We start from the raw sequence: 9,318 nt of genomic DNA, 5'->3' as shown, positions 1-9,318 counted from the left end.
ACACACACACACACACACACACACACACACACACACACACACACACACACACACACACACACACACACACACACCTGATTCTGTTCCTGGGTTTTGAACCAGGAACCAGGGTCCCCAACGTTCTAGATCAAACAGAAGAACTTGGTGTTCAGACCCACTTCAGGATGTCGTGTAATTTGCAGGTAAATATAAGATAAGGACAGTTTTGGAAAAGTCTCATGTTCAGAGGTTTTTATAACGACTGGTGAGTAAATGTTGTAGTTTGTCATGTCGGCCCACTAGTGGGTGCTGTGTTTTTGTAATCCCTCCACACATGCACACAGAGTATACTCCAATACTAACATTTAAACTGTTTCTTCATGGTTTGGGTCGACTCAGTATGGAACAAATGTTCTCCCTGTATGCAGATGATGGAGTGATAAATGAAGGAAATGAGCACCGTGTTGGAGAAAAGCTGTTCAATTCTAAATAACGAGCCACACAAACAGTCTGAAGCCTTTATTGTTATTGTGTTCAGAAAACCTATTTACTCTGATTGTGGAGTTCATGAGCAGAAGTCAGAGATTCACTAAAGAGACGGATAACGGAAAGTTTAGAAGATCTATTTGACTTTTTACCAAAGTGCAGAGAGTCTGATAAGTAGAGCAGCACATCGTCAGCATAAAGTGATTCTTTAAATTCATCTTCTGTGTTCTTTCTTCTTTTTACATTTTCTTTAACACATTCGAGGACATTTCAGAGACTGAATCTGGAACTTTGTTGGTTTTTAAAAGTTTGACTAATACTTACTACTAATACTTGTTTTTCAGAATAGTATTCTACTTTTTTTTGTTTAAAGTGTGTTGTTTTCTGCCAGCATGTGTGTGTGTGTGGTTTTATCACAAAAACAAACAACAGCACCAACTGGTGGCCTGGCATGCAAACTACATCGTTTTCAGTGTTTCTGTCATTTCCAAAATGTTGCCATGAAAACGCTAAACTTTTCTCAAACAAAAATACAAAGAATATGTGTTTTTTTACTTGCAATGTGTCGTGAACTGGGCTGTGGTTTGGCTTGAGCATTTTTTTCTTCAAAAGGTGTGAAAGCAGCTCCCGTCCTCCTGAAGTGAGTGAACAGGTGAGGTGAAGAGCTGCAGTCAGACACGTGCTCACTGGCCACACACTCTTCTTCTCCTGCATTCCTAACACGCCTTCTGAGCCGTGTACCGTCTGCACCGCAACATTATTATGCAAATTCTGAGGCCTCGTTTCACTGACTGCGTGTGTGTGCGTGTGTGTGTGTGTGGCCCCCCCTGCTGGATTTACACAGTATGATACTGAAACGTCATCAATCAGCAAAACTTCAGTAAAACGCTTCATTTTCACTTTGTTAGGTTTTGTGCGTCCCGGCGCTCTCTATTGGCCAGCCGCCACTAACTTCATTCTTTTTGCATCATTTTCAAGAATAGTTTCTCCCCATTTTGTTTTACATCACATTTGTTCATTTCCATGTAGCTATGAATTTACCCACAGGGAAGAATAAAGTATCTGTCTCCATCTTTATCACCTTTGTTCCCATGAATTTCAGCTCATTGTTTGTTGATGTTTGTGGTTGTTGTGTTTCCTGTTTTGATATTTTACATCTTGTCTTGTCTTCAGTCTGTTTTCAATGTTTGTATTGATGAGACTTTGATTTCAGATGTTTGGGATGTTCCATGTTATTCTTTTGAACTTGTGTCTCTCATGTTTTTCATTTGATTATTATTGGTTATTGTATCTGCGGATTTCTGTGACACGTTAGATGTTTTCTGTGTTGGAATGACATTTCCACTAATTTATTGTGCATTCATGTACATTCGATAAATAAATCTCTGGCTCATGTCACAGCTGTCTTGTGTTTGTCCAACTCTGCCCGTCGGTAGGGCGCATACCATTTGTTTGCAGAATCGAGTCATATTGAGGCAAACTGGGTTGGTCCGCTGATATGTGGTTAAACTACATTACCCATGATTCCCCGGGCGTCCGCGCGCTGACGCATTCTATTTGCGTCACGACTGTGGTCCTGTTGTTTTACCGGAGCCGACGTCCTGCTCCGTAACGTCCGTTAAACTCAGTCCGCCGTGATGTAGCACATCTCCGGAGGGCTTCACTCCGCTGCTGTGCCCGGTTAACGTCCGTGAAGGCGGCCTGAGGAGCGCCGGTGGCTCCGGGGTGTCGGAGTAGCTGAAGTTAGCCCAGCTAGCAGAGCGGGCGATGAGCGGCGGCTCGGTGTTGCTCTCCTCGGCCGCGGCTCTCCGACCTGCTCGGTCTCCTGTGAGCGGAGCTGGGTGCTGAAACCCGGCGGTTCTCCTCCTCCTGGGCTTCCTGGGCCTCCTTCCCCTCCTTCCCCTCCTCGTCTTAGTCCTCCATGCTGCCGGATGAGATGTGGCAGATTGTGGGGCTCATTCTGCTGGTCATTGTGGCTACTGTGGTCTGCGCGCTGCTCTTCATGATGTTTGGTGAGTTGAAACTGACCCGAGAACACTAACTAGTCCTTCAACCACTCCTCCAACTAGTGCACTAACTAGTCCTTCAGCCACTCCTCCAACTAGTCCACTAACTACTTTAACCAGTCCTCCAACTAGTCCTTCAACCACTCCTCCAACTAGTCCACTAACTACTTTAACCAGTCCTTCAGCCAGTCCTCCAACTAGTATACTTAGTCCTTCAACCACTCCTCCAACTAGTGCACTAACCAGTCCTCCGACTAGTCTACTTACTGCTTTAACCAGTCCTCCAACTAGTCCACTAACTAGTCCTCCAACTAGTCATCTGTCTCTTAAACGGAACTTTCCCTTTAACCAAGCAGAACTAGCCACAGTGACAATATAGCTGATGTCTATTTATATATTCATGTCTTGTTTACATGATTATATTTACTATCAGTGGTGAAATATTTGTAATGTGTGTTGAGTTTTCTCATCTTCAACTGATTAGATCATATAGTTAATATTGACTGTGTATATTAGATCATATAGTTAATATTGACTATATTAGATCATATAGTTAATATTGACTATGTGGACTCGTGCGGTCCAGCGTTTCCTGGTCCAGGTATCTGCTGGCTTTAGGCTGATGTGTGACCTGCATGTCAGCTCAGCTGTATTGAGTGTCTTTGCCTTGAGTTTCTATTCCTGTCCTGCAGAGGAGGAGTCTCTGCTCTTCACTCTGGGATCTTTAGCCCTGCAGGCAGAAAATCCACCGTTTACATGTTTTAATGAGGAGTTCTGCAGGTCTGTGCCGGGCCCTGGAGGCAGAACCACCACTAATCATTAACCTGAGCAGGTCTGCAGCAGGGGGGGGGGTCACAGGTGTGGGTCAGAGGTCACATCTGGCTGGTAAAATGCAGCAAAACACAAAATAATGCACATTTTCAAGGCTGTACAAATCAATTTGACCAACAAAAGAGAAACTTTGAAAGTGTTTCAGATAAATGAAACACAATCGAATCAGCTGTTGCAGATTTGGACACAACAAAGTCCAAAGAGAGACTCCAGCTCTAACCCTAACCTAGTGACCAGGTTATCTGGCTGGTTTAAGGTTGGCTTTGGCTTTGGCTTTGTGAAATATGTGGGTGCAAGGAGTTTTTGTGAGTTGAAGGTTGCAGTGAGTTTCACAGCAGAATGTACAGAACTTCACCACTGAATGAATCCATAACAAAGAATTCCCGGGAGGATTCCAGTTGAACTGGGAGTTTCCCACCAGGAGAGCGTGATCCCACTCAACCTGGTGATAATCCAGAAAGCAACCCAATCCTCGGACAGACGAGTCGTTTTCATCCTTTTATTTTAGGGAGGCACCGATACCACTTTCTTACTGGAGGAGTACGAGTACAAACCTTTAGCTACTTGCCAATACCGAGTATCGGTACGAGTACTTTAAACACCATAAAGCCTCACTTACGGCTCTTTTCCACTAGTTCCTCCTCAGTCCGGCTCGACTCGACTCCTATTGACGCTTTCCACTACATCTTAGTCCCTCTACCAGGCCCCGTCCTGGTTCCTGTGCAGCCGAGGTTCCAAGCGAGTGAAGGTGAGTAGAAAATGTGACGTTGGCAGACGGCAGCTGCTGATTGGCCGGAGTGCCACGACACGATGAGTCAGGAGAGCGTCTCATTCACCCCGCCATTTTTCAAACCCGATCACAACAAAAACAATGACAAACAGAGATTGAAGCACAGAAATCAATCAGTGGAGCAGCGAGGATGTTTGTCTGCTGGCGACCAGAGGATTGAGGAGCTTCAGGGAGCGAAAGTAGAGCTCCGGTGTTTAGGATTAACTGGTTTGCCTGTTAAATGGTGACCTTCTTCCTCCAGCATCTCCTTCTCACAGTAGATGTTAAAAACCCGACCAGAACCCGTAGCTGTCCTGGAGAACCGTTGTTTAACCACATTCCCGTTAAAGTTTAAAGCATCGTAGCGTTTCTTTGTCTTATTTTAACATCAGCTGCTGCCAATGGCTGGAAGTCACCAGTTAACAGGGGTACCAGTGAAACCGAAACACCAGACACTGAAGCACCATCCTAACAATCCACATTTTGTAATATTATTAATAAACATAGATTCAATAGTACATATTTCTATTACTTGAGCTGATATCCAATGCATGTTCGCGCTTCATCATATGGTTCCTTGTACGCGACGGGAAAAGCTCTGATGACTCCGCCCACGCCGCGGTCGTACTACGTTGTAATGGAAAATGACCCGAGGCTGAGGAGGGACTCGTGGAAAAGCGGCATTATACTCAAGACACAAACGGTATTTGGAGGCTGTGCGTTGCTGTGAACCGCCTTCACACGGCGTCTGTGTCGACGCCGTGCACAACTCCAACAGCCTCCACAGTCCGCACGCTGGTATCGGTATCGGTATCAGTATCGGTATCAGTGCATCCCTACTATATTAGTATAAACCCATCAGATTGGAGTGTTTTCTGATCCAACAGGGTGAGGCAGCTAAATGCCTCCCCTCCCCTCCCCTCTCCTCCCCTCCCCTTCCCTCCCCTCCCCTCCCCTCCCCTCCCCTCCCCTCCCCTCCCCTCCCCTCCCCTCCCGTCTCCTCTCCTCTCCTCTCCTCTCCTCTCCTCCCCTTCCCTCTCCTCTCCTCCCCTCCCCTCCCCTCCCCTCTCCTCCCCTCTCCTCCCCTCCCCTCACCTTCCCTCTCCTCCCCTCCCCTCCCCTCCCCTCTCCTCCCCTCCCCTCCCCTCTCCTCCCCTCCCCTTCCCTCTCCTCTCCTCTCCTCTCCTCTCCTCTCCTCTCCTCTCCTCCCCTCCCCTCTCCTCTCCTCTCCTCTCCTCTCCTCTCCTCTCCTCCTCTCCCCCCCTCCCCCCCCTCCCCTCTCCTCTCCTCCCCTCCCCTCCCCCACCCAGACTGGACGTTTCCGTCTGTAACCGTCTGCTCTTCCTCAGGTTGGTATGTCGTCTGGCAGCTCTTTCTGTCCAAGTTCAAGTTCCTGCGGGAGCTGGTGGGCGACGCCAGCTCCCCGCAGGCCGAGCCCCAGCCGTCCCAAACCAAGAGCGAGCGCCCGACCCGGAGCCGGCCTCGCTCCGCACGCCAAAGAGCCGCCGCCGTCCCAGCTCCAGAGTTGTAGACCCCCCCCCCCCCCCAGAGGACCACCACGACCCCCCCCATGTCTTCACACAAACCCTCCTCATCCTCACTGGACACTTTACACCGACCGGGCGGACGCTCGGCCTCAAAGGGAAAAGCCATCCGTGGTTACTGTCCAGTCCTGCTTGTCTGGAGGAACTTTCATCCTCCTCCCACTGGAGTGTGAGCAGGAGGAAGGTCCACTTCACAGGAAGTAGTCAGATTACTGTTGGAAACCAGCTCACCTCTCTTATTTCACACTGCTGGACTGAAGCGGTGCTTTTAGCTTTTTCTTTGAAACACGACAAAGTGCAATGAAAGGAAAGTCCAGGCCGCCGGTTCAGTGTTTTCCTCCTCGGTTCATGAAGTGGAGGACGAGAAAGAAACAAAAGAAAAAGGCCAAAGGAAGCCGAGGAGCGACGGCACCAGCTGACCCACTTCCTCTTTCTAGAGTTCTACTTGAAGAGTCAGGAGAGGTTTGACAGGAGCGAGCGCTGAGCCCCGTGCCTCTGTACCAGTGCCTGAACACTCGGCATCTCCACAGTCTGCAGCCTCACGACCCCCCGGGGGGGAGGGGGGGGCGAGGGGAAGGGGGGGTCCACCTCCATGTAACGCTTCGTCTCAAAGTCCAACTCTCTCGCACCTTTTTATCATTTTACTTCAAATAAACGATGCCTCAGAGTCCAGTCCGTCTCTCTCTCTTTTATTGGAAAGATTTAGGGAGTTTTCCAGTTGCCTCCGAACTGGGAATTCCCACCTTAAAACCAGTTAGTAGCGTTCCAGATAATCAGGTCAGAAAGCAATATGGCCGCCTCCAGTGAAGCTGGTCTGTCACCATAGCAACCCTACACAGGGAGCAAAGGAGGAGGAATGCAATAAAGAAAGAAAAGACGACATTTAGAAGAACTCGGACAGAAACGAAAGGAAAAGATTCAAACAGATCAAACAGATCAAACGGATCAAACAGATCAAACAGATCAAACAGATCAAACGGATTGGGAGGTTAAAGTTTTATGGCGTTTATTTTCTCCAATCATTCCAAATATGAAAAATAGTGATGTTAGAAAAAGTGTCATCATTCTGTGTTTTAAATTAAACTTCCTTCACTTGATTTTAGAGAAGTACCAAAATAAGACTCAACATGTGAAATAAGACGGCGTTTTAATAAAGAGAAGATCTGAACCAGATCATCTGAATAGTTTAGACTCGACATCAGAGACGTAAACACTTCTGATTTTCAACTATTTGGTTGAATAAAATTGTTGAAGTTGAAACTTCAGATCAGAGTAAACAATAAAAGTTGTTTCACCACAAAGTGAATAAAAACAGAATGAGGCTGAATGAGAGGGAGGAAATCTAACTCATTAAATCCCTCCTTCTCCATCAATCATTCAGAACTGTGTTGGTTTAAACTTTTATTTAATAATCATGTTTTTTTATGAATTCATTTCAGACTTGTAATTCTTTCTACATGTGTGTCATCATGTATATGCTGTCTACCCACGTTCATATAAATGTTTCAACAAATCCTGATATAAACCCTTTAAGGATCATATTAATTATACATTTTATGATAATATATTTAGAAAACATAGATAATCTATATTTAAGTATATCCATGTATACATCATATACAAAGGTTTGGTGACTCCTACCCCTGCTCCAATATTTAACAGCTGTACAGTATAATTATCTTTATCTTGTAAAATATAGTTTTTCATACATGTAAATATATACATTCTGTGTGTGTGTGTGTGTGTGTGTGTGTGTGTGTGTGTGTGTGTGTGTGTGTGAAGACTGTCTGATGAAAGGGTTTAAATAAAATGTTTTTTAATGTAATTATATATAATAAATTTAATAAAGTATGATTTTGGAAGTATATTATTCAAAATATGAAAATAGTCACATTTATTCTGTCATAAAAGTCCAAATAATTCTATTTGTGGTCTTCATCAACCCGAGATGTGTGACCAGATTAAAAATAACCAAAGTTACTTTACTGATGTATAAAGACTAGTAAAGTATTTTTACTTTAATACTAACACTTCCTGTTTTCGTCTCCCAAAACAAACTCCTGCTCCGGTGTGATTTCATTTCAGTGTCAAACTGAAGAATGGAAAGTTTGTTTGTGAGGCAGAACACCACCACCACCACCACCACCACCACCACCAGCAGCAGCAGCAGCAGCAACACCACCACCACCACCACCACCACCAGCAGCAGCAGCAACCCCACCACCACCACCACCACCACCACCAGCAGCAGCAGCAGCAGCAGCAGCAGCAACACCACCACCACCACCACCACCACCACCACCACCACCAGCAGCAGCAACACCACCACCACCACCACCACCACCACCACCAGCAGCAGCAGCAGCAGCAGCAGCAGCAGGTTTCTTAAGTGTGGCCAGATGTTTGCTTCCACCAGCTGCTCAGAGTCTTTTTACACCTAGAACACAAGGTGGCGCCATCACACAGGACAGAACCTGAAGACGTTCCTCTGGATTCTACGAATACCTTCAAAACACCTGATGAATGAAAACACAAGCGATCCAGATATAGGCGGTGTTGTTAATCTGCTCCACCCAACAATCGTCTCTCGTAGGAATTCTGTACCAGAGGAAGTCAGATTACATGAAGCAGCCAGAGAATCGGGTTCCTGTCCAGTCTGAAACGTTTGGGACAGAAATAGACGGAGGACATTCCAACTCTGGGAAACGTTAAACCGGGGGTGTCCAACCTCAGGCCCAGAGGCTCCACCCTCCTAACCTCAGGCCCAGAGGCTCCACCCTCCCAACCTCAGGCCCAGAGGCTCCACCCTCCTAACCTCAGGCCCAGAGGCTCCACCCTCCCAACCTCAGGCCCAGAGGCTCCACCCTCAGGCCCAGAGGCTCCACCCTCCCAACCTCAGGACCAGAGGCTCCACCCTCAGGCCCAGAGGCTCCACCCTCAGGCCCAGAGGCTCCACCCTCCCAACCTCAGGCCCAGAGGCTCCACCCTCCCAACCTCAGGCCCAGAGGCTCCACCCTCAGGCCCAGAGGCTCCACCCTCCCAACCTCATGTTGAGACTGGAGTCGTTCTCTGGAGTCGTTCTCTGGAGTCGTTCTCTGGAGTCGTTCTTTGGAGTCGTTCTCTGCAGTAATTCTTTGGTTCTGTGACGATATTGAGATTTTCATCATCAACAAAGAATAACTTTCTATTGGAAGGTTATTTGACCTGTTTGACACTTTAAACTCTGGTTTCCTGTCCATGTCACAGGACAGGAAGGTTCACTCTAAACCACTGATGGTAGTGAGTAGTAGTAAGGCGTTACTGTCATGTGACTACTTATTTTTTAAAGTAACAAGTAAAGTAAGGGATTACTTTATACAAATAAACTAGTTACATTATCGTTACTTTCCCCTCAAACCGGCCGTGTTACTGTGTCAGTAAACTGTGTTAGTGTAGTGAGCCTGTCTGGTAACGATGGTGTGTGAGCAGTGTCTGACGCTCCAGATTATAGAGTTCCTCTCAGTAAACATGACTAGAACCTTAACGTTCCGCCGTGCAGTCTGCCCGGGAAGAAAACTGCTACTCCACCTCAAATCTGAGAAAGCAGCACCGAACTCGTTAATAATCAAACTGGAACTAGTTAATAATCAAACTAGAACTAGTTAATAATCAAACTAGAACTAGTTAATAATCAAACTAGAACTCGTTAATAATCAAACTGGAA

General features: G+C 46.5%; 1 protein-coding gene across 1 annotated transcript; it reads left to right on the top strand.

The window, feature by feature from the left end:
* The first annotated feature begins 2,010 nt into the window (after nt 1–2,010).
* Nucleotides 2,011–6,286, top strand: smim13 (small integral membrane protein 13). Its single transcript, XM_080484359.1, has 2 exons — nt 2,011–2,477; nt 5,421–6,286. The coding sequence occupies exons 1-2, from the start codon at nt 2,387–2,389 to the stop codon at nt 5,600–5,602; spliced, it is 273 nt and encodes a 90-aa protein (XP_080340485.1). The 5' UTR covers nt 2,011–2,386; the 3' UTR covers nt 5,603–6,286.
* Nucleotides 6,287–9,318: the final 3,032 nt, after the last annotated feature.

Source organism: Lipophrys pholis (assembly GCF_963383615.2).
Source record: "Lipophrys pholis genome assembly, chromosome: 17".
Classification (NCBI taxonomy): domain Eukaryota; kingdom Metazoa; phylum Chordata; class Actinopteri; order Blenniiformes; family Blenniidae; genus Lipophrys; species Lipophrys pholis.
This window is presented reverse-complemented; position numbering and strand designations above follow the sequence as displayed.

Excerpts from the sequence above, each read along its gene's own strand:
- smim13 (XM_080484359.1), top strand. The coding sequence starts at position 2,387 with ATGCTGCCGGATGAGATGTGGCAGATTGTGGGGCTCATTCTGCTGGTC. Across the intron at positions 2,478-5,420 it reads GCTGCTCTTCATGATGTTTG|GTTGGTATGTCGTCTGGCAG; the intron begins GTGAGTTGAAAC and ends GCTCTTCCTCAG.